General features: G+C 33.9%; 1 protein-coding gene across 3 annotated transcripts; it reads right to left on the bottom strand.

Moving 5' to 3' along the window:
• Positions 1–4,469: 4,469 nt before the first annotated feature.
• On the bottom strand, positions 4,470–24,105 carry LOC142351844 (uncharacterized). 3 transcript variants are annotated; one of them, XM_075404071.1, is made up of 5 exons: positions 24,023–24,105; positions 10,983–11,197; positions 7,055–7,245; positions 6,769–6,839; positions 4,470–4,736 (listed from the first exon to the last, which is right to left on the bottom strand). In XM_075404071.1, exons 2-5 carry the CDS (start codon positions 11,176–11,178, stop codon positions 4,523–4,525), a joined length of 672 nt encoding a protein of 223 aa, XP_075260186.1. In that variant the 5' UTR covers positions 11,179–11,197; positions 24,023–24,105; the 3' UTR covers positions 4,470–4,522. The 3 variants fall into 3 exon arrangements, with proteins under 3 accessions (XP_075260186.1, XP_075260184.1, XP_075260183.1); XM_075404069.1 differs by lacking the exon at positions 24,023–24,105 and adding an exon at positions 23,677–23,743; XM_075404068.1 differs by lacking the exon at positions 24,023–24,105 and adding an exon at positions 23,600–23,731.
• Between the last annotated feature and the right edge of the window lie 621 nt (positions 24,106–24,726).

Genomic DNA, 24,726 nt, shown 5'->3' with positions numbered 1-24,726 from the left:
AAAGAAGGGTATTGTTACTATTGATGGTTCTGAAATGACAATTGGCAGAGTTAGATTTTCTTTCAGAAGAAAGATGTTTAGTTGTATAAGTACAAATATTGTCTATAATCGGAGAGAACTACTCAAATATAGAGGAGAAGCACTGACTTTTTCTTTCTGGTCATAAATTTAAATTTAACGCAAATTAAACTTTGGAGAGTTTAGATTTCTTTAACCGTCGAGGAGATCTCAAAGACAGCATCAGCTAAAATAAAAAAATTGCCAATGCACTAGTGTGCTTCGACTTTCAGTGTAAGGACATAAATGGCGGCAAGGTAGCACACGTTGGTTTTTTGCCCAGGACAGACTTCGACGAACGTCAGCAATTGAGTGAGCTTCTCGATCAGCAACGTTTGTTTTGCTCATTATGGTTTATCAAACAGAAATCATAACGGAAATTGGAACAAACCAACTATGCTATTATAAGACACCAATCAAAACTGGCATTTGTAAACAAGGTTTAATAGAAATTGGTAACAATATGGTAAAAAATTCTTATTCAAATGCGACACATCCTGGAAGAATGAAACTGCAGATTCAGTCAGAATATTAACACGGCTGGTATTACAAACGACTTTCAACATTCCGTTAGTAGTCGTAAGTGTTGTCAATTGAACAGGCCTACCGTAGGGAAAAACGTTTTCCACGCGGCCGGCGGGCGGATGGGACGGCGGATAGGAACGGCTCAACATGAATTGGGTTGTATAAAGGGCTTAGATAATGTATTGGTAATTGTTGATGAGGATTAAAAATGCATGGAAGCTCTCGCAGCGCAAAAAAGAACTCATTGTCAGATAAATCTTTTGGATTTGCAAGTGGAGGTCGTTATTATTCTAAGGAAACTCTCAAAGGAATTATTATTAATTATTATTAAAATAGAAGATCGATTAACCTCTCTGTTAATCAACGGCAAATTCAAAAGCTGAATTAGAAGTTCAGAAGGCGAGGAGGAAGAGGTCTTTCCAATCTCAACTTATTATTTGGGGCAATCCTGCAATAGGGTTATGACTCATCTGAAAACTCCAAAGGCGACTCATCAAACTCCAGTTGTAACGCTAATGCTGGGATGCAGAATCAGACTTCCAGCAAATTTTGATTCCGGTCTGTGCCAGCATGTTGTCTTCAGTGGAAAAGCAGAAACGAAGACGGTTCCCGTGACCTCTGTTATCAGGACTGGCTTGAATCCTTCTTTGATTCAAACTGAAAACTAGATCAGATTAAATTCGTGGGCGACAGCTGTTTTGGAAACTAGATTAGGATATTGGGAAAACTGAACCACAAAATGAGGAGACCAAATCTTACTCAGGGTCACAAATTCAGAATACAGAGGTATGACTTTTATAACAACAATGACTTATTAGCAACCATGTCCTCAGCCATCAACATTTTAACGTACTTCAGCAAAAATAGAAAAAAACCAAAAAGATTTGGAGATAAATTTCCCACAAACGTAATTAAAATCTGAAGGAGGATGTGATGTTTTAGTAAGAATATCGAAAAACTTGAAAATTGCACAAACCAAAATAAACTTACCTCATTAACTCCATTGATTTTTTAAACAAATAATTGCAACAAAATTGAATTTGATTCTAAGGCTAATTTTGTGTTGGCGTTATCATCATCTTTTTAACCTAAAAATCAGATGTGGTCAATAAGATAGTCGATGGGGAAGATTTATAACTGACACGTCAATGATCGATCAAGTTCAATCCCCTGCCTCCTGCCACAAAATTTCTGTTTTCTAGAAAAATTACTCAAACATAATAGCAAACTTCGAAAAAAATTATTACGCAATTGATTCCCTATTCTAGTCCTCGTGCTTAGCCATTAGATTTGATTATAACACAACGTTCAATTCCGGGATATTCAAGGTAATTTTGTTTCTACTGTGAAATTTGGACGGAGTTCATCAAATTTTTAACGGGATGTCTGGTATGTTGACCTTGCGTTTTGTCTGAATTTGTTAGGTAGACAAGAAGACTAGTTCATGGGTTCCGTGATGTACAGTTTTTTTGAAATTTTATTTTATATTGGAGTAAGATTTCAAAAAATGAATTCTTTCTTCATGAAAACTGGGGTTGCTAACTCACTTTTGACATTCAGTACATATTTTTCAAAACCTCAAAGCATAATCTCAGTCCAGTTTTTACTGTGGTTTAAATGGAAACAAATAACAGTCTTAGCTGAAACTTGTTTACACGTGTTTGTTTTCTGTTGTATACAATATACTGGAAATAAACCAACAACCAATGTCGAGGTGCGCGTTAATGCCCAGACAGTTAAACACGAAGAGGTTCGTGGCATAGGTTTTGGATGAGCTAGCTGCCCTAGTGATCAAAGAATTCAAAATCTTGCAAGAAACTTGCAAGGGAATACAATCTACTTGCAAGCTGCTTGCAAGATTCTTACAAGATTTGAATCATCTTGCAAGAATCTTTTAAGATCATGAATCCAACTTGCAAGTATATTGCAAGATTATGAATCCATATTGCAAGTTTCTTTCAAGATTTTGAACTCTTCGATTTTTTACTTGATTACATGGCTGCACTTGTTGGTTGATCGAGTTGAAATAGTTAAGGAACTGTCGGAAAATCTAATTACCTCTAGTTAAAAAACCGAATTTTTCGAGATTTTCAAGTATGATTTTTGTGATTCATCCCCCTCCTTTTTCACTCCGCGCTGCGGACCGGCAGTGGCGGCGTTACTAAACTAAAATATAGGAGTACTGATTCAGTACAATAAAAAACCGCAATTACCCAGTTCTACGAAACAAACAAAACGTTAAACCAGACGAAAGAAATCAATATGAAAACAATATAGCGAACATTAACACCAATAGCTATCAACTGAAGTCATCAAATAGGTTCACTTAAATCTCAATAGGACAATAATTAGACCAAAAATCAATCAGAATAAATTTAACGACTACAAAAAAATGCTCAAATACCAATATGATCACTGACAAAAAATGAGAGAAAGATTGAAAGTGAAGTGTTTGTTTTCGTCGTTTTTTAGAAAAATTGAACATTAAAGAGAAGGATTTGGCCGTCTCAAGTTATTTGTCAAAAAATTAGATACTAACTCAAAATCTTGCAAGAAACTCTCAAGATTCTTGCAATATTTCACAATCAAAAAGCGTTTACGAAAAAAGTCGTTTAGTTTCATTTCTGCTGATCAAGAAGTCTGGTATCAGTCATTTAATTTAGTTTTCAGTTAGTTTTAGCTACCAAAAATACACAAATAAGCTTTCCAGAATTCAAAAACTTGCAAGAGTCTTGCAAGATTTTGAGTACGGGCTTAAAATTATTTCAATGAATTTGGTTTTGTACTTTGTTTAATAAACAATCATTTGCTTCAAAGATGTTTCCTGAAACATTTGTAACCTGATTGTTTTTTGCCTTGATTGATGTCTTGTGGCGTTCTTGCAAGAACCTTAAAAGTTTTGAATCAGCCTGTAAGATTCTTGCAAGTTATAAATTCACTAATCACTAGAGTAGTTAAAATTGTGCGCGTAAAACTTGACCATTAACTTGACGATTAACAAGATCATATCAGTAACGTGAAAATGGCTATTAATGGTTTTGAATCATGTCCCTTTTGCAGACCAAAATGAGGTTTACTTTAAAAATTTAATTGAAGCTTTGTACCTTATGAAGCGAATAACTCAAGAGAAGTTGAGTAAGATTGCGACAAATCAATTTTTTGGACAAACTGATCATTTTGGCAAACCATATTGATCGGCAGTCGTTCAAAGGTACAACAACAGTCCATCTCGACTTTGATAGCTGGCGATTGATTCTAAATGTCAACCTAGGATCAGGTACACTCATCTCTATCCCTATCCGTCCGTTTATTCTCGTACCGAACTCCAATTCTTTATCAGTACTATGGGCAAGCCTAAATTCAAGTCCGACAATTCTGACAACCTGTGCAGACTGGCAAATGTAAAATGTTCATATTTCTGAACCAGTACTGGTGATATACTTAGACTTGCAGTTAGACTTGACCAGTACCCAGGTTGCCCAATTTAGACTTAACTTTGAAGCTTTATGCCTGCTCGGGATCAATTCGTTTTCATTAACTCGGTCCTGTCCGTCCCAAGAAATTTTAGGGTTTCTCTTTTTTGGAGGATAGAGAGTAGGTCGAATCCTATAATCTAATCTTCAGAGAAGCTAAAGAGACCTATGCAGCAGCTAAAGGCAGGTTTCCGGCGCTTCTTGCAAGACGCTTAACTTGCAAGAATCTTACAAGTTAAACGGTTAGCTTGCAATAATATTGTAAGATCTTGCAAGATAACCGACTGATTTTGACGGGGGGGGGGGGTGGGTGGAGCGTTAATATGGACAGTTAATTATACTGACTGTCAATAGTAAACTTTGAAAAGGATTAATTTAGATAGAAAACCAATCAAAGTTGACAAATTGATGAGCTGAAATTACAACTGTTTAATTGAACTTCTTCTGAGTTTTCATAATTGTGATCATTATTTACAATTTTTCTGAAGAATTACTGTAACAGATTTAGTATGGTGGTGAAACTTTTCAAATAACTCCACGTGTTTGATTTCAATTTTTCCCTCTCCTTGGAGATTGTGGGCTGCTACTTCCAGGTATCCATGCCAGAATCTCTTGAGACAGTTCACTGCTATGTGTCCGCCTGGCTTAACTAGTCGAACTAGTTCCTTCAAGCATCCGCTCCTAAAATTAAAGTGTACCCAAGTCGAGGCTCGGCCAAACCCAGGCTGAGGTCCCAGACGCAAAACGGTATGACCAGACTGCCCCAGAGGAAAAGAGTATATATTCAGACAGTCCCAGGCGGATGATATTATGTCCAGAATTTAAGAAGGGTTAGGAAAAATTGCACAGCGAAAAATCGCATAGAAAGACCACAGGACCGATATAATAGCTGTGAGAGCAACTTCCTTTGAGAGCAATTAAACAGACTAACGTTGAGTCAATATATCCTCGGAGTTCACCCGAAGTACAATTCAGCACTGAATCGGTAAATTCTTAATATGATTTTTTGTATTTCAAGATTTCTGGACAGGGAATTTTATAACCTGATAATTTTAAATTTCAGAAACTGTCTCTGATTTTTTTTTCTCAGACTGAAAAACAGACTGGTTTTGGTCTGCACAGAATAAAATTTTGATGGGCCATGATGTCCACTTCCACAAAACGACAGAGTTTCAAATTTTCAGTATTTTTACACCTTCAAATTCATTTATAAAAATCTATTAATACTGAAAATTTGTGACATATTTTTGTGATAATAAAAAATTGAAATATTGTAGCAATATGACCGTTGTGTGATTATATGATCTTACGGTTGTGTCACCAATTTGTATCTTTCTGAGTTTTCAGTATTGATTTATATTAAGCTCGAAAACGCAAATCCAAAAATATTAAACATAAGATAAGCCAAAGTAAATAGTTGACTGCGGGGGTCAAACTTTTAAGATTAAGAACCGCCCTTCACACTAAGAAATCGTCTCCTTAAAACAGTTTTGGTGAGTCACATACTTAGAGAATACTAAAGAATAAGGCTTTGAGAGCCTGAGAGAGCTGCTATTGCCCTCCGGGCTTTACCGGTTCAATATTTTTTGAAGACTAAAAGTCAACAAGGTCACAAGAACAATTGGTCAGGCGAAAAATAATTACCACAAACTTTGGAAACAAACATCAGAAATTGTGTTTAGAAGGAAGATGAGAATAATGTACTCTAGAGATGAAAATACAAGGACATAATTCTGAAAAAAATGGATAAAAACATAATGTCTACATACCAGAGATTACTTGTATTACTGGGCTCATATTTATCGAATTTTTTATTGATATGCGGTGCAAGCAGCAGAATAACTTCTAAAATTCACCAAAAAACGAAAAAGGAAATTTTTTCTGAAAAAATTTGGTTATGTTTTTGATGCCGAACAGCAACACAGTATACCCAGGAAGTAAGAGCTTGGCTAATTGAGAACAGTTTTTTTGGAGCGCAATTGATAGGAGAGAGCAAAACATCTACACAATTTGATAAGAAAAAAAGTCAATAAAAAAGTCCAATTGTTTTTAGTTTTTGAAATGATTGCTTAAGGTTTGGAACAAATGATTCTTTAAAAATTAGAAGTTTAGAAAAATTGACTAAACTACCAGCTGTATAACATAATATTGTCAGTGGTTTCCAGATGTTAGTTTTGAAACACAACTGAAGAAATTTAGCAACAGCTATTTGATAATTGTGCGACAAATTTTTGTTGGATTTTGGTATGCTTTCGCTGACAAAAAATCACTTGCCTGGATGTGCTAAAAATTTTAAAAGCTAAAAACAGCAGTTGAAATTGAAAACGACTTAAGTGTATGATATATCTTTTTTATATGTTACAGCTCAGACAAATGAACAGAAGTTGAAAGAAAACTCGTCTGAAACAAAAGTCCCACGATTGAAATACACTACGCTGGTCAGGCCTTCTATGAACTCGTAGTTATCTTTTTTTCTGAACTATAGCAATTGTTCAAATTTGGCTGAGAAAAACCGTGTTTGATTGATAAATACCCTCTGAGGGGAACAATTAAACTGTTGGCCGCATTTATAAACTATCCAAATTGTAGTCGCAATATGGTAGAGAACGAAAAACTATTCATCTTTGTAGCTAAATTTTTCAATTCAGCTTTTTAAATAAGCAGTATTATTGCTTGCCACATTCTAAAGAGGAACTGATTAAAAGATTTTTACTTTGCTGATCTGTCGCTAAAGACGCCCACTGAGTAGACAAGGTCGTACGTATTGCTCGGGACACTTGTTTCCTAAAACAAACAATCATTGCAAACAAAGTACAAATATTCATTCAAGTTGTTGAAATCAAAATTTTATTTTGAGCATAGTAAAAGTTTTAAAATTTTCCACGATCCAGGATTTAATCTTCCTCAGTTCATTCATCAATTTTATATCCCAATAATCTCGGTGTAGACAGAAGACAAAAATATCAAATTTGCCTATAAATTAACCAATATCATCTCACTTTATTCTCCAACAAGAGTTCGTGATACCAGAGTGTGAAGATGTTTTTGGGTTGTGCTTGCACAAACATGTTCTCAGTTGGTTCCAGAGCATCAATCTGTCCAGTGAATCCAATGTCTCTAAGAGCTTGACCACTCAGACCAGTTCCAGCTCCAATGTCAATTGCTCTCCCATCTCGTGGGATTTGAGTACCTAGAAAAGATTCCAACACGGTTTTTAGATATTCCCTATTTACCAAATGGTATTTGCACAAAAATTGGAAACAAACGAGCTCGAACCCTGTAAGACTCAATAAAACTTCTGATCATAACCTTAATCGAAATATCCCCTAGCAAAACGGCTGCTATCTTACAGGGAAACGTAACCCAAACCTGCCAAAAAAAATAAATCTTTTCATGGGTACCAAGAAAGGAAGTCTCGGCAAGAATTTTCAGGAAATCTTGGAATCTATTACACAGGTGTTTGAATTTTTACAAGAGAAGTCAATTTCATGCATGTCTTAAAAAGGCATATCAAGTCCAGATTCAATGCTATGATTTCTTGCAACCATTCAGAATCAATTATTTTGAAGAAAAAATCATTACCTTTGATCAATCTTGGATATGGCCAATATAATTATTTAATTTCACACTCATGTTTTTTTCCGATAAATTAATTTTGCTCAACAAAATGATGATTTCATTGAGTAAATTGAAGTTACATTGAAATTTTTTACGAAATTTTGTTTACAAGCTAATTCCAAATACTAACTGTTGCTATAATCAACCTTCATGATTATATGTACTTAATGCTGATGAAACAGACTTTCGAATGCTTATTTCGCATTAACAGGAAGATGACGGGGTAACTCTTAAATCCAGATTAACAAGGCGGAACGTGATAACTCAACGAAGTTAAAAGCAAAAATCAATATTAAATTTCATCGGCAAATCTAGCTGCATTTGTTTGCAGGTCTTATATCTGAGCCAATCTTCGGCTCAGATAGGTCACCGATACATTTTTAAAATCTAAATATCCGCTATCCTAGCAAAACGGCTGCTATCTTACAGGGAAACGTAACCCAAACCTGCCAAAAAAAATAAATCTTTTCATGGGTACCAAGAAAGGAAGTCTCGGCAAGAATTTTCAGGAAATCTTGGAATCTATTACACAGGTGTTTGAATTTTTACAAGAGAAGTCAATTTCATGCATGTCTTAAAAAGGCATATCAAGTCCAGATTCAATGCTATGATTTCTTGCAACCATTCAGAATCAATTATTTTGAAGAAAAAATCATTACCTTTGATCAATCTTGGATATGGCCAATATAATTATTTAATTTCACACTCATGTTTTTTTCCGATAAATTAATTTTGCTCAAAAAAATGATGATTTCGTGGAGTAAATTGAAGTTACATTGAGGTTTTTTACGAAATTTTGTTTACAAGCTAATTCCAAATACTAATTGTTGCTATAATCAACCTTCATGATTATACGTACTTAAAGCTGATGAAACAGACTTTCGAATGCTTATTTCGCATTAACAGGATGATGACGGGGTAACTCGTAAATCCAGATTATCAAGGCGGAACGTGATAACTCAACGAAGTTAAAAGCAAAAATCAATATTAAACTTCATCGGCAAATCTAGCTGCATTTGTTTGCAGGTCTTATATCTGAGCCAATCTTCGGCTCAGATCGGTCACCGATACATTTTCAAAATCTAAATTTATTTTGTCTAAAACGAGCGCAATTGCTCTAGTTTCTTATTAGGCTCAATGATTGTGTTATTTGCACTTTTTCCAAGCTCTTTACATAAAATAGAAAGTACTTTATGCACATTTCAAGTACTCGAATTTGATTGGCTAACCTTTTTTAAAAAGCTTACATGGTTATGAAAATGACGCAATGACATTGCTTGCTAGATAGACTTACATAACTTCATTTGTGGCTCATTTCATTTACTCGGAAACAAATTTGGTGCAACGCAGAGATATTTTATTGTCTGATGTTTAACATTATTTGTTTTCAATTTTAAAACGCAAGAAAAATAATTTTTAATGCTAATCTCCTTGCTAATCTTCTTGCTAATCAATAAAGGACCATATATGGTTTCAAGGAAGCAATAAGAACATTAACAAGGAATTGATACGATCAAGTACGCGACCGAGGGCAGTTATAGGCCGACTGATAAAGTTCGCAGGCATTATTCAGGATGAGTATTTCTGGGGTTAGTTTGAAAACTTTGCAGACTTTGTAACTAATTTCCATGCCGTTAATCAACAATTTCCACGCCATAATTAGCTCTTTTTTAAATAACTAAGATAGTGTCATATTGACCGAGATGAAAGAAAGCTCAATTGGTGATCAGTTTCAGAAATTCCCCTGTCAATACTATTCGCAGATTAAAAGGAAAATTTTTAGTTTTGCTATTTGTAGAATCATTGTTAGCAATTAAAATTCATTCTTTGAACTGGTTCTCAAATAATTACAAATACCCTTGGGCAAAAAAGTTCTGGTCTAAATATATGCTCAGAAATATAGAAATTGGTTACGTTAAATCGCGAGCACTCTTTTTAAAAATATGAGCCTATTATTGAAATATAAGTAAATTAGCTCCCCATTTTGAGTACCTATAACCCATCATGGAAATGATTACCAAAAAATGAAAAATGGTGACAATTTTGTGTTACTCTTTCCCACAAACAGCAAAATTTATCGAAAGTTGCCATTTCGGTCATTGCCCACCATGTCTAATGCAAACTGAACAGACTTCTACAGACGTGCGTCAAACCGACAGCAAACCATTATGAAAAATGTGACACGTGCGTCTGGGGGTGCAAATAATATGTACCCAATAAGCTGGGGGGGGGGGGCACAAACGGAAAAGATCCTAGCATCGTTTAGCAACAATGATAAGAAGCACAAATTGATATAACGTACTTAAAACATAATACAATTCGATCTTGTTGCTCTCTGGCGGGGCAGAATGGCAAAAAATGATCTGAATTGAATCGTGATTCAAATTTTTTAGCCATTACGAAATATAGCCATTTTACATTTTGTCATTTTTGCTAGCTAAAAGTTTCTAAAAGCCTTTTAAAACTTTGATGGTGTAGCGCTTTCTTCATATTAGACACTCTGCACTAAATCTCGGACAACTTTAGTTCTGACCAGAGAAGCGCTACCAATGATTTAAAAACATTTTTTTCTATTTTACCCAGGTTGAGGTGTCAGCGCTAAAGATTGCTAAAAGATGTAAGATTTGCGGTGAATTTGAGTAAAAAGATTTGCGCTCCATGCAATGAAGGCGTTGAAAAAAATACTTTTCAGCTATGAAAAATTTACTTTTACCGCTTAAGCGGTGAAAGAAAGTTTTTCACCGCTACCGGCAGAATGCGGTGAAAAAAAATTTCAGCGCTACCAGGTTGCAGTGAAAAAATGTTTTCACCGCTAAAATTGCAAATCTTACAAATATTCACCGCTAATTTCAACTCTTATCTTAAATTCACAGGAAATAACATTGAAGTAACTGGCAGATGACGCTGTGGAACAAGAAGTTGGTGACATTCAGGAGGTGAGAGGTTCGAACCCGTGTACGGGTGTTTCCTTTTTGTAAGAAATCCAGTGAAAGCGGTGCAAAAAAATTTTTTTCAATGCTAAAAACATAAAATCTTATAAAAATTCACCGCTTTCACCGCATTCAACGCTAAAAGATGCGGGCGCTTTGCGGTGAAAAAAGTTTTTTTCACCACTTTTCACCGCTGATCATACATTTTTTTCAGACCAAACCTCAAACCGGGTATTTTGCTGCACCTCCCAGGTGAGGTGTGCGCTCGAAATCGTCCTAGTCCAGACCATTTCGAGCGTATGAGAGCACTTGAGTCTGAATAAGCAAATTAGGTTTCACCAAAAGAGTAAAAACTTAGAAAACGTAAGCTAACTGATACCTGATATTGTTTCATATTTAGTGATTCCCTCCATACACAATTGTGGTGCTATCCATCCCAAAATGGCTGAAAAGTTTTCGTAGTTTGCAGCACTGTTGTTGTAGTAATCTCTCTCCTCATCTGCGCATTTCACTCCCCACCAGAGATCAGTGAGCCATTTGTTGGCTTCTTCTTGATTTGTTTCAGCCGATGACATTGTTATGGATAGTTGAGAGCTGGAAACGTTTTAAAATATGTCTCTTAACAATTGTATAAAATCGTTACTCTGCCCAGGTTTGGTGCGCGACCCTATACAGCTCTGATCAGACCATTTGGGTCGCACACCGGTGGCGTGGACGTCTGGGAAATGGTCTGATCAGATAGGTCTAGGGTTGCGCACCTAAACCTGGGTGGTACCTGATAATATTCTAGAACCTGGGTTGAATATGATACAAAATTCGTCGTTACCACAAAAGGACCTACATGATCCACAATAGGTCATATATGTTTTGTATCATTTCCCCAGTAACCATTCAAAGATCATATATGTTTTTCGGTTTATCATAAATTAGCATCGTACATAAAATATTGCGACTTACAAGATGCAACTTTTTTGCCATAAATTCACAATAACGTCCGCATTTTAGAAGTCAATTAAATAAAAAAATATATAAATTTTAAGTTAAAAAGAAGAGTAGGGGGTAATTGTCTTTTTGGGTGCACAACCAGGTAAGGTTATCAGAGAAATGGGAGTAGTAAGGGTAATGGAGTGAACTCTTTGATTGTACCCCCAACAAAATTACCCCACAAAAAGATGTAAAAATTAGGGGGTAATTTTAGGGGGTTAAAACGTTTTAAAACAAGGGGATGATGGTGAGTAAGGGAGTTGTTAGATCCCCCCAAATTACCAGACAAAGAGATGTAGGATTGGGGGATAATTTTAAGGGTGAAAAGATGTAAGATTAGAGGATAATGGGGATATGGGGGTCTTCTTATCCAAAAAGACCTCTATTAGGAAGACTGCAAAAAATGGTATAGTGTGTTTAGTGAACGCTCTCTAATTTAAAAAATCATTCTAATAAATATAAGCCAAATAGTCTGGAAACACGTGCAACTGAACTTAGATCTAGGTGATGCTTTGCTTGGCTTTGGTCTTGCCTTTGAGTGATTAGGTTTGGGTTGGAAGGACCATCTTGTTGCCTGGATCTGGATTGCGCGGAGGTTGGGTGGAGGGTCTCTTGGCTTCTTCTAACTCCAGGTTGATCTTTTCAATGCTTTGAATGGAAATTGCTGGCCCATGTGTTTGCCGGCGCTTTCTTAGGACTAGGTTTATGATAGCTTTCTGCGTTATCTTCTCTCCAATAGGCTTTTAGCTGAGTCCCTAGGTGTTGTTTTGCTTGGCTTTGCTCTCTCCTTTGGGTGCTTAGGTTTTGGTTAGGAGGGCTCTTTTTGCCTGTGCCGGTTTTTCGTGCCCGTTTTTGTTCCCTGCTACTTATATGCTCAGCACGGGCATTAAGTTCTGTTTTTCTTGACTTTTTTTCTGCCTTTGTATGCTCTGCTTTGGTGTGGTGTTAACCAGGCTCTTTTCTCGGCATGATCGCTTTGTTGTGGTTCTGTTGTATTCAGTTTTTTTTGTTTTTTTTTCAGGGTCTGACGATAACCCAAGACAAGTAGAGAAAACATACGAACTTGATCTGCCAAACGAAACCAGAAAACATAAAGAACAGCTTTCTTGTTGCCTTAGATTGATCATTCTGGTGCTTTTTTTGCTATTTTCATCCTCTTTTAATATTTTGTATTATCAAAAATCAGGAGTCTTTGATTTTGCTTAGGATCCAACGAAAACGGACGCTTCTTATATTTGGAAACGACAGGGCAATTATGCGTGCGTCGCTTTACCTCGATCCCCCATATACACCCCCCCCTAATCCTGCATCATTTAACCCCCATAACCTACTACTCTTGCAACGTTTTACCCCCCCCCCCCCCCTTAGACAGTACTACTCTTGTATCGTTTTACCCCCAATTGCGCTCTAAAATTAGCATCGTTTAAACTCTCAATGAAATCTAATATTTTATCGTTGCACCCCATTTCTCCCCCAATCTTGCAACGTTTCATCCCCCATCACCCCCTACTCTTGCATCGTTATAACCCTATAACCCAAATACTCTTCAATCGTTTTAACTAACATTAACCAATACTCTTGCGGCGTTTCACAGCCATTAATCCCTACTCTTTCATCGTTTTACCCCATAACGCACTAATCTTGCGTCGTTTTAAACCCACTACACCCTAGTCGTCCATCCTTGTATCCCATTAACCCCTACTCTTGCGTCCTTCTACCCATGCAATGCACCGTTTTTCCTGCCTCCAAATTGTCCGACTACTCCTCAGTTTCGTATCGAGTTATTCCGCATTACCCGCAAAAAACACGCAAGAAATTTGAGGGGAAAGTGCTAATTAATCCCCCGATTACCCCGTTTATCTTGCATCTTTTTTCTTTTTTAGGGTAAAAGTTCGTCATGGGCTGGGAATAATGCCACCCCGGAGGTCAGTGGCAGAGCAAATCAGCACTGACTAGAGACATTCTGTTTTTTAGGATGGCTAGTACTCTGCTCATGTCCCAGATTACACTGGCCAGTCTTGATTTTTGCGTGAAATTTGCCGCACGAAAAATAATATGTTCAGCTTAACTCCCGCTTAACTCGGTTTGCTTTATATTCGACTCGAACTCGCGCGTGGGTACTTGTTACATTTTATTTGCGCATTAAGACTTAACCACTAAGCTAAATTGGCTTTCTGGTAATTGCTTACACAGTAGCTTATGTATAAATAGTGTGTACACTACTATAGTTATTACCAGTTATAAGCGGCAATTTTATGACACTATTCTACTCAGACGTATTTTTGGAGCATGAGTAATTTTCGGACTGTACAGGATAAGTTTAGTCTGGGTGAACTCTTTGACTTCAACGGAATCAGAATAAATAAAAACTGCACATAAAAGAACTTAAAATATTCGTGAGATGCAATGTTTCAGACCTGAATTAAGTTTTTCACGCTTCAAATGTGCTGCTTCAAATGTGCTCTGGGACTCAAGTCCGGGAGAGTATCTAGGTTGTGCCACAGAAACTAAATTCAGCCGCAGCCAATAATTTTTGTAATGAAAGATTTGATAAGATATTTTATATGCAGGAGAACGTAGATTTTTGCCTTTAGTCTTTTGTGAGGAACGCGGAAAAAATCTGGCTAAGTGTTTCGACGCAGGGAAAAGCTTTAGGTAAACTGGGGATGAAATTGAAAGAAGATGAATTAAATGATCACTTGTCATGTCAGATAGTGCAACCAATTTTTGCGATCATAAGCATGAAAAGTGGCTTTGAGCTGTAGTCTATGCATCAAAAATGTGAAAGACGCTTTAGTTCAATTTTGAATGAGGGTTCTGATTTTGGGGTATAAGTTACACTTAATTTCACAAACTGTCCTAAATAACAACCTTTATATCAAAATATTATTTTAACATAAGCTTCAAATGCGTGATGGAATTTATAGTCGAACTCATGGTCAAAGTCTTAAATTACAGTACAATAATGAATTCTATGTTTTAAAATAACATTTGATCTTTGCAACATCCAATCTACAGTTTAGTCATTAGTATATTCATCCAACAATACATATTGACAATTAATGGAGACGTCAATAGATCAACTAACCTCATTTTTATCAAAATTTTAGTTGCCATTTAAACAATATATGATAGAAAAGAAAGTACATTTTTGATGTTTTTAGGCCTCAGAATTCCTTTTAGGAAAAAGTTGCCCGCAATGCTTTTTGCAAATTTCGTAATCAGTCTCGTTAAAAGCCTTGTCGAAAGGTGCTCCTAAACCATTATTAGTCAACTAACTAAGAAAAATCTAACGAAATAAAAATTGAAGTAAATTTGCGTTGCTTTGATTAAAACCCTAATTATAACTCTCAAAGAGTGTTATTACTAACATTTTGTCAGCTATGTTTTTCTAGTTTTAATTTAACAAAAAACTTCATTTTTCCACAAAATTTTTTAAATTGATATAGATCAGCACAAATGCCATTGTTGTCAAAGGGAATCTGTTACACACCAAAAATTTCTCAATTGCGTTAAAATTAAGACATACTTCTCATTGCACCTTCTTTCCCGCAAAATATGGCCGTTGTCCTAATGCAGTTTTCTTCTTTCGATTTGTCTCGGTCTGGATACCAACTCACTAACCCTATTCTATTGCATTAATAGTTTCGGGATTTTCCCTCCCCGGACCGAGGCGTACACCCGTATTCCACCGTTATTAAGCGAGAATAAGGGTGTAAAGCGTTCCGGCGTGTTTATCATTCAGCAAAATCCTAAACTGCCTTAAACACATACTTAACAACAAAACGAGACACTTCTAATGTTAACTCTTGATCATATAGTTTTTTACACTGTGGAACATCAGTTACGCCTAGACATTTTAAAAATTTTATTACAAATAAGTGGCTCTGCAACAATTTTTTTTGAAACAATTGGAATTCCTCAGTGATGAATCTTAGCTCTAATACAGTTCTCTTTATAACGGAGTCCTCTTTATGAGCAGCTGGACGACTAGCTTTTTGACGATCATTTTTCTGTGAGATAAATCATGGTAAATGGCTACATATCTGTGAAGCATTAGTTGCTGTGAGCTGAAGATTGTTTTAGTGCAAAAAACTAAAGTAGAACAAAAACATTGCGTTGAAAAATTTTCATTGAGTTTTTACCCATAACACTATTGTATTGTCATTTGCAACGTTTGGTTAACCTATCGTTGAGAAGAACAATCTCGATAAGTAGTTGGAATATGGCTAGATTTCAAGTTAAACCAAATCAGCTTCGTTAAAAAAAATCTGCTTTTATTAGCATTAGGCAATTTTTGCATGTAGAGTCTCGAGATCAAGTGCAGTGTCGTTATATTGTTAGATGTTACCATCTGTCTGCAACACTTTTTGTTTTGGCTCGCCTTGATCAAAATCAGAACTCCAGAACTTTCAAAATGTGGCTTGTAGTTTTATTTCGGAAAACATTTTGTTAAAAAGGACAACGAAACTAAGGAAAGATATGCATTGGCTGCCAGTGAAACAACGTTTTCAATTGAAGCGGACTATTTGTTGCAAAAAGTAATTCATCAATATTTCGTACTCAAACATTAAAAACTATCTATCAGAGACGGGTTTTTAATGAACAGAAGAGATGAATAAAAAAATAAAATAAAATAATGATGAAATCGGGAATTATTTGACAGATTACTTGAGAAAAACTTCAAGTCGGAAACGTTTTTAGGAATTAATGAAGACAAAATTGTTCTGCCGAGCGAAATAACTGAACTACTACAATTAAGGATGGTCAGAAAGAGTTCTTATATTATAATCATCTCCATAACTTTTTGTAAATGTCATCAATGACCTCATCATGTCTATAATATTAATACTTGCATTCAAGCACTATACAATTTATATTTTTCCTGAATATTATAATTTTCGTCTATGATATTTTTATCTACATAAGTAAAGATTTTCATAGTTAGTTTTCACTGCAACATTTTAGTTGTGTTTTTTTACTCAGACAGTGCATTTATCCATCACCACTATCCCATCGTCAATACCCACTGGCACAAAACTAGCTACTTTTAACATGAAAATGGAACTTGCCATCCAACACTGATGATTTCTTTTGAAGGATCTTGTTATTGTGGGGATATCGATGACATTTTCATAGTTGTTAACACAGGAACAATATAACTTGAAAAATTAGTTTGATAATTAAGCAACTAGTTGTATTAGCGAAATTTTGTTTTTAGTGAAGCAAAATCGCTCAATATGCGCGACAAATTGTCAACTTTTCAGCGTTTTCTTTCTTTTTCAATTAGCTAGTAAAAATAGTTTATTTTTCTTGTGGAACTTGACAAAATGTATGGAAAAAAATCAAATACTGAACAAAATTGATACGGGAACCGTTGGTAGACATGTTTTGATAGAAAACAAGCTAACATGTTTTTCATAAAAAAATTTGAGAGATAGCGAACCGTTTCACCCTAAATTTTTATCAATACTGATACGCTGCGATCACAATTCTGATTTCGATACGATTCGTTGAAAATCCGACATTTTCGGACGATAAAATCTCAAAAATGTCGAATAGTTTTTAATAGATAATTGAGTTTCGACAATTCATCAAGTTCTATGATAGCTTGGAGATTTAAGAATAGACAAATTACACATTTGATAAACATAAATATTGACTTAACTTTGAAACTTCTTTTTTGCTTAAGTTGTTCCGACCCCTCTAGAGGGAGTAGGAACTATATACTTAAATTTTTTTTGTTCCGTCAATTATGACCGATCGATACATAGATTGTAGAGTTGTGAGTGGTATCACTTTTTGCAGAGCGGGTATTGATGTTTCAATTTTTGTGAATTTTAGACCGATTTGCGTTACTTTTATTCAGATTTTCCGGAGTTTTTGCCTAATGCCTAAATTTTGCTAAAAATTGTTAACATTTTTTAAGATATGGTTGTTGATTTCATTTTCAAAGACAGAAAAGTATTGTTGACTAGTTTTATTTAATTTTTTAACAAAACTTTGGCTAGAAATTCAGCCTTTTTAATCAAAAATAGTGCAAAATAAGCATTTTTTTCCACTTTGATGAAATTTTCCGGAAGTAAACAACCCAAAAAGAACGCACAAAAAATCTTTGTAGACTAACAGAGAGGCTATTACTACTTCAACTCCCATTGAGAGTGCTCTGAAATTAGTGTTTTGCCGATTTTTACTCGTTGATTATCAAAAACGCAGCATCTATTTTTGATTTTTCAATTAAAAAATTGATTATATATATCATATATGAATAAATAATTGTTTCTAATGGCCAAACAGCATTAGCATGGCTAGTTTGAATCAATCGTGGACTGTTACAATCCAATAAAAAGTTAAAATCGCAATCAGTCAGTCTTTCTCTTTTTAAATTCGGCTTTTTTTTATAATAATTAAAGAACATAAAAATTCAAGTCAAAACTCACTAGTGATAGGTCCAATTGGCTCCTTTAAACTGTAAATTAAGTTATCTAGATTTTTTGCTAGAAAGCTTATGGCTGCCTTGATATTTAAAGATTTTTGATTTTTAGATAAATAACGGCTTACTGAATATTGCCTTCATTTTTTCCTTAATTTGGTGATCTTTTTGCTTAGAGTCGGCAAAGAAAGAATGGTTCTTTGTACAGAAAAAAGAATTTAACCTATATGGTGGTTTCACGCCTTAAATTCTGGTTTCTGGGTTTGATACTAATAGACTTTAGTTTTTTTTAGGCATTTGCATTTTTTCACGTTTTCTCGTTCTGTCGCATTACCACGTTTTGACAGTTAACATATCACATTATTGGTTTTCGCAAAAACACAATTGATCATATTAAATTTTCTATAGATATGTTTTTTAGGCTTCGGCATCACTTTCTCGAAAAATTTATTTTTAATATTTTGTTAAATTTTATTTTAAATTTTTTTTTATATTCTATTTTACTGTCATTTTCAATTTTTCTTTTATGTTTTATGAATTTTCGTTTCGAACTACAAGTTTCCTTGGTTCTTACGGAAGAATACGTTAGCCAATATTCTGGTATTAGGAGATAGCTGATAACTTTCTTGACTTTGAAAACGATTGTTTTTTGAAAATTAAAAAAAAACACTTTTTCAATTCGCAATTTTGTTCCTATAAGCAAGCTCGAACAAAACTTACAATTCAATTAATCCAACTCTTGATAAAACCTTGTGTTTTCTGATTCAATAGAAAGAGGATTTAATTTCTTCTTTTGTTTACTCAAACTTTTTGCCACAATCTTAGTTTAGGTTAGACATTTAGGTTAAACAACGTTTTCAATTGAAGCGTACTATTTGTTGCAAAAAGTAATTCATCAATATTTTGTACTCAAACATTAAAAACTATCTATCAGAGACGAGTTTTTAATGAACAGAAGAGATGAATAAAAAAATAAAATAAAATAATGATGAATTCGGGAATTATTTGACAGATTACTTGAGAAAAACTTCAAGTCGGAAACGTTTTTAGAAATTAATGAAGACAAAATTGTTCTGCCAAGCGAAATAACTGAACTACTACAATTAATGATGGTCAGAAAGAGTTCTTATATTATAATCATCTCCACAACTTTTTGTAAATGTCATCAATGGCCTCATCATGTCTATAATATTAATACTTGCATTCAAGCACTATACAATTTATAAATTTCCTGAATATTAAAATTTTCATCTATGATATTTTTATCTACATTAGTAAAGATTTTCATAGTTAGTTTTCACTGCTACATTTTAGTTTTGTTTTTTTTTTACTCAGACAGTGCATTTATCCATCACCACTATCCCATCGTCAATACCCACTGGCACAAAACTAGCTAATTTTAACATGAAAATGGAACTTGCCATCCAAAACTGATGATTCCTTTTGAAGGATCTTGTTATTGTGGGGATATCGATGACATTTTCATAGTTGTTAACACAGGAACAATATAACTTGAAAAATTAGTTTGATAATTAAGCAACTATTTGTATTAGCGAAATTTTGTTTTTAGTGAAGCAAAATCGCTCAATATGCGCGACAAATTGTCAACTTTTCAGCGTTTTCTTTCTTTTTCAATTAGCTAGTAAAAATAGTTTATTTTTCTTGTGGAACTTGACAAAATGTATGGAAAAAAATCAAATACTGAACAAAATTGATACGGGAAACGTTGGTAGACATGTTTTGATAGAAAACAAGCTAACATGTTTTTCATTAAAAATTTTGAGAGATAGCGAACCGTTTCACCCTAAATTTTTATCTGAATACTGATACGCTGCGATCACAATTCTGATTTCGATACGATTCGTTGAAAATCCGACATTTTCGGACGATAAAATCTCAAAAATGTCGAATAGTTTTTAATAGATAATTGATTTTTGACAATTCATCAAGATCTATGATAGCTTGGAGATTTAAGAATAGACAAATTACACATTTGATAAACATAAATATTGACTTAACTTTGAAACTTCTTTTTTGCTACTATATCTATATGTATTTGTTCCGACCCCTCTAGAGGGGGTAGGAACCATATACTTAAAATTTTTTTTGTTCCGTCAATTATGACCGATCGATACATAGATTGTAGAGAGTTGTGAGTGGTATCACTTTTTGCAGAGCGGGTATTGATGTTTCAATTTTTGTGAATTTTAGACCGATTTGCGTTACTTTTATTCAGATTTTCCGTAGTTTTTGCCTAATGCCTAAATTTTGCTAAAAATTGTTAAAATTTTTTAAGATATGGTTGTTGATTTCATTTTCAAAGACAGAAAAGTTTTGTTGACTAGTTTTATTTAATTTTTTAACAAAACTTTGGCTAGAAATTCAGCCTTTTTAATCAAAAATAGTGCAAAATAAGCATTTTTTTCCACTTTGATGAAATTTTCTGGAAGTAAACAACCCAAAAAGAACGCACAAAGTCTTTGTAGACTAACAGAGAGGCTATTACTACCTCAACTCCCATTGAGAGTGCTCTGAAATTAGTGTTTTGCCATTTTTTACTCGTTGATTATCAAAAACGCAGCATCTATTTTTGATTTTTCAATTAAAAAATTGATTATATATATCATATATGAATAAATAATTGTTTCTAATGGCCAAACAGCATTAGCATGGCTAGTTTGAATCAATCTTGGACTGTTACAATCCAATAAAAAGTTAAAATCGCAATCAGTCAGTCTTTCTCTTTTTAAATTCGGCTTTTTTTTATAATAATTAAAGAACATAAAAACTCAAATCAAAACTCACTAGTGATAGGTCCAATTGGCTCCTTTAAACTGTAAATTAAGTTATCTAGATTTTTTGCTAGAAAGCTTATGGCTGCCTTGATATTTAAAGATTTTTGATTTTTAAATAAATAACGGCTTACTGAATATTGCCTTCATTTTTTCCTTAATTTGGTGATCTTTTTGCTTAGAGTCGGCAAAGAAAGAATGGTTCTTTGTACAGAAAAAAGAATTTAACCTATATGGTGGTTTCACGCCTTAAATTCTGGTTTCTGGGTTTGATACTAATAGATTTTAGTTTTTTTTAGGCATTTGCATTTTTTCACGTTTTCTCGTTCTGTCGCATTACCACGTTTTGACAGTTAACATATCACATTATTGGTTTTCGCAAAAACACAATTGATCATATTAAATTTTCTATAGATATGTTTTTTAGGCTTCGGCATCACTTTCTCGAAAAATTTATTTTTAATATTTTGTTAAATTTTATTTTAAATTTTTTTTTATATTCTATTTTACTGTCATTTTCAATTTTTCTTTTATGTTTTATGAATTTTCGTTTCGAACTACAAGTTTCCTTGGTTCTTACGGAAGAATACGTTAGCCAATATTCTGGTATTAGGAGATAGCTGATAACTTTCTTGACTTTGAAAACGATTGTTTTTTGAAAATTAAAAAAAAACACTTTTTCAATTCGCAATTTTGTTCCTATAAGCAAATTCGAACAAAACTTACAATTCAATTAATCCAACTCTTGATAAAACCTTGTGTTTTCTGATTCAATAGAAAGAGGATTTAATTTCTTCTTTTGTTTACTCAAACTTTTTGCCACAATCTTAGTTTAGGTTAGACATTTTGTATCAATATCAATACGAACAATAATTAAGAAAAACTAGAAAGAAAGCAAACGCATGCAAAGACCGCTGCCGGCAGCTACTTTTGGGTTCCAGCTGGTTTTTGAGCGGTTTCTACAACAATCAAATGAACTTTTATATCTAAATTTTTAAATGTTTCTTAAAGAATTTCCTTATGAGGTATTATCACATTATGCGCAGAGAATTTGAAGAACCTCCTATTACTTCTTGAAGCACAATTGTTTTTCTAGAATTTTGCTCATCAGATTTTATTCAATAAAAGATTTTTCGTGTAAAATAATCCATGCAAACAAAGGAGCTATTTTTAAGCTAACTACTAAATTTTTGAAAAAACTCAAATAGCCACTTATATAAATTATTAATAGCAGCATTTCTAGTTAGTCCCAAAGTCACATGCTACATTATTGGAGTTCAAAGAAGGCGCAATCGAACATATATATATATATATATATATATATATATATATATATATATATAGGGGCAAAGTATGGCTGTACGCATTTAACAGCGTTTTCTGCCAAATTTGAATCGACTTTTTGTTTGTTGTCTATTTGTTGTTCTCTTGGTAACGGCATATAAAATTGAGTTACTTGTAATAATGTCCTTCATGAAACATGTATTAATGTCCCTCTAGAGAAACATACGAAATTGTAAAGCTGCGGGATAATTTCATTTGATTTCTAATGCTTTTCATTACTTTGGAATTAATTGATTTGAAAAATTTTACTAGAATTCTTAAATTTGTTGCTTTTGTTCTTTTTTTGTCTAATTGTTACCGGGCCTTGTTATGGACTGGTGCCATATCGTTTCTAGAGAAGTACAAGTTATTTTATTTTTTTTTCAGTTTTATCTTACTTTATTTTGACTTCTTTATTAAGCTTTGATATTAAAATGGTCATAAATTTTTGGATGTTTTAACGTTTGTTGTTGTTGTTGTTCTTGTTATTGTTGTTGTTGTTGTTGTTGTTGTTGTTTGTTTGTTTCTGCTGTTCTTCTTGGCTCGCTTTCTTAAAATTGGCAGATCTCAGCAATCTAATCCTCCTTCACACTCTTGAGTTATTTGCATTGGAGGCTATCTTTTTGTTCAAACACTAATGAAAAAAACTTGAATTTTTAGGGTTTTCTATCTGTTCTTCATTTGGTAGACAATTATGTCAAAATTGTGGATGAGCGGTGTTGGAACTTTATGTGCAATCGCATATTATCGAGCTTCTTTATTGGTTTATATTTCTATTCTTCTGCATGATTGCTATAAGGAAATCCTTACTTATAGGAATTTTAACAAAAAGAATTCTAGCAAAAGGAAAGAAAGAAACTCAATTTACAGGTACATGGTTAACAGCTTCAATGGCTGCTTTAACTGATTTTAACTGAAATTCAAGTTCAGATATGTAGACTGTTGAATCGTTCAGATTTCAAATTGGAAAAAAAAGTTTTGTATCTAAATTTACAAAATAGAAAAATCATTAGAATCTGGCTTACAACGATCTTTTCCCTTATTAAGAAGTAAAGTTTCTTGCCGGACGCTAGAATGTCTTGATCATGATCACAAAGTAATTTGTTGCAGTTGAAATAGTCAAAACTATCCACAAATTTGCAGAGGGATATTTTAAATAAAAAATTTTACTGTAGCAGATTTGTCTGATACGCAATTTTGTCGCTATATTTTTTTTCGGGTGAACTTGGCGAACAAATTTTCATGTTTCCTATTGGTTTATGTTAGATCTTAGATTGATAATTTTCATCAATAACAACAAACAAGGGGGTTTCAGTTACAAAAATCTTGAAAAATGTCGTTCCACTAGGACAGATTTTGTTGCCGAATTCTGTTTGGTTTAGTTAGACTTAGCAGAAAAAAAACTGCGGCTGATGTGTGCTTTGGTTGGAAATGAGTATAGCAAATTTGATGACAGGAGCTTACCTTCTAAAAGACGCAGATTCGTTAGAAAACCATCAAAGTTCGTTTATAAAATTCACCTTTATGAGAAAATTACTCACATTTAACTGAGATGAGAATAGAATAGTTTCTTCGTGAATTGTTTATTCAAGGTAATTTTATCAGCCGGTGAACTTGAATTTGGTTTTATCATTAAGCAATCACGCTACAAGAAGTATGAAAAGTCAAGGTCCCTAAAAACAAATATTATAATCTTTTAAGCAAAGTAATCATTTCTTATTCTTGCTGATACGCATGAGAATAAATCCATATTATCTTTGTACCATTACCGAAGAAATGTGTTCCTGTCAAAATTAGTGTGTGTGTGTGGGGGGGGGGGAGTGGGGTTGGTGGGGTTCGGATTTTGATCTGACATAGTACTTAAAAGCAAATTCGAACATAACTTACAATTAGGGCAATCCGACTCTTGATAAAACCTTGAGCTGTCTGATTCATTAGAATGATGATTTAAATTCTTCTTTTGTTTAATTAAAACTTTTTGCCACAATCTTGGTTTGTGTTATACCATTTGTATCGAGAACAATACGAACACCAAAAGAAACAAAGCTAGAAAGAAAGTAGCTGATAAACATGAAAAGACTGCTGTCAGCAGCTTTTTTGGTATCCAGCGGTTTTCGCGCAGTTGGTACCACAGTGATTTAATTTTTTTTATCTCATGAAGTTTTAAAAGTTTCTTAAAAGGCTTCCTTGTGATGTTTTATCTGATTATGCAGAGAGAGAATTTGATGGACCTCCTATTATTTCTAGCAGGATAAATGTTTTTCTCGGATTTTGATTTTCTCACTATGCGAGTTCAATCTCATCAAATTTTATACAATGGAGATTTATCTTGTAAAAGTTTAAGTGAAAACAAATCTGCCATTTTTAAAACAAGCACTATATTTTTGCAGAAACTCAAAATGCCATGCACTTACAGAAACAATTAATAGCGGCATTTATTTAGTCGGAAAAAGTTGTAAGGCTGTCGAACGTTTCAATGATCATAATTCAAACTTAAAAACTCGCATTCAGATATCGTTAGCTCCATAAAGTCACAACGCAAAGACACGTTCAAAAAACCTGTCACTGCTGGATCAGGACATAAAAATTCA

This window comes from Convolutriloba macropyga, chromosome 13 (assembly GCF_964194025.1).
Source record: "Convolutriloba macropyga chromosome 13, txConMacr16.3, whole genome shotgun sequence".
Classification (NCBI taxonomy): Eukaryota; Metazoa; Xenacoelomorpha; order Acoela; family Convolutidae; genus Convolutriloba; species Convolutriloba macropyga.
This window is presented reverse-complemented; position numbering and strand designations above follow the sequence as displayed.

Coding starts and splice junctions, on each gene's coding strand:
- LOC142351844 (XM_075404071.1), bottom strand. CDS start 11,178: ATGTCATCGGCTGAAACAAATCAAGAAGAAGCCAACAAATGGCTCACT. Junction 7,246..10,982: donor TAAATATGAAACAATATCAG/GTATCAGTTAGC, acceptor AATCTTTTCTAG/GTACTCAAATCCCACGAGAT. Junction 6,840..7,054: donor AACTCTTGTTGGAGAATAAA/GTGAGATGATAT, acceptor TGTTTGTTTTAG/GAAACAAGTGTCCCGAGCAA.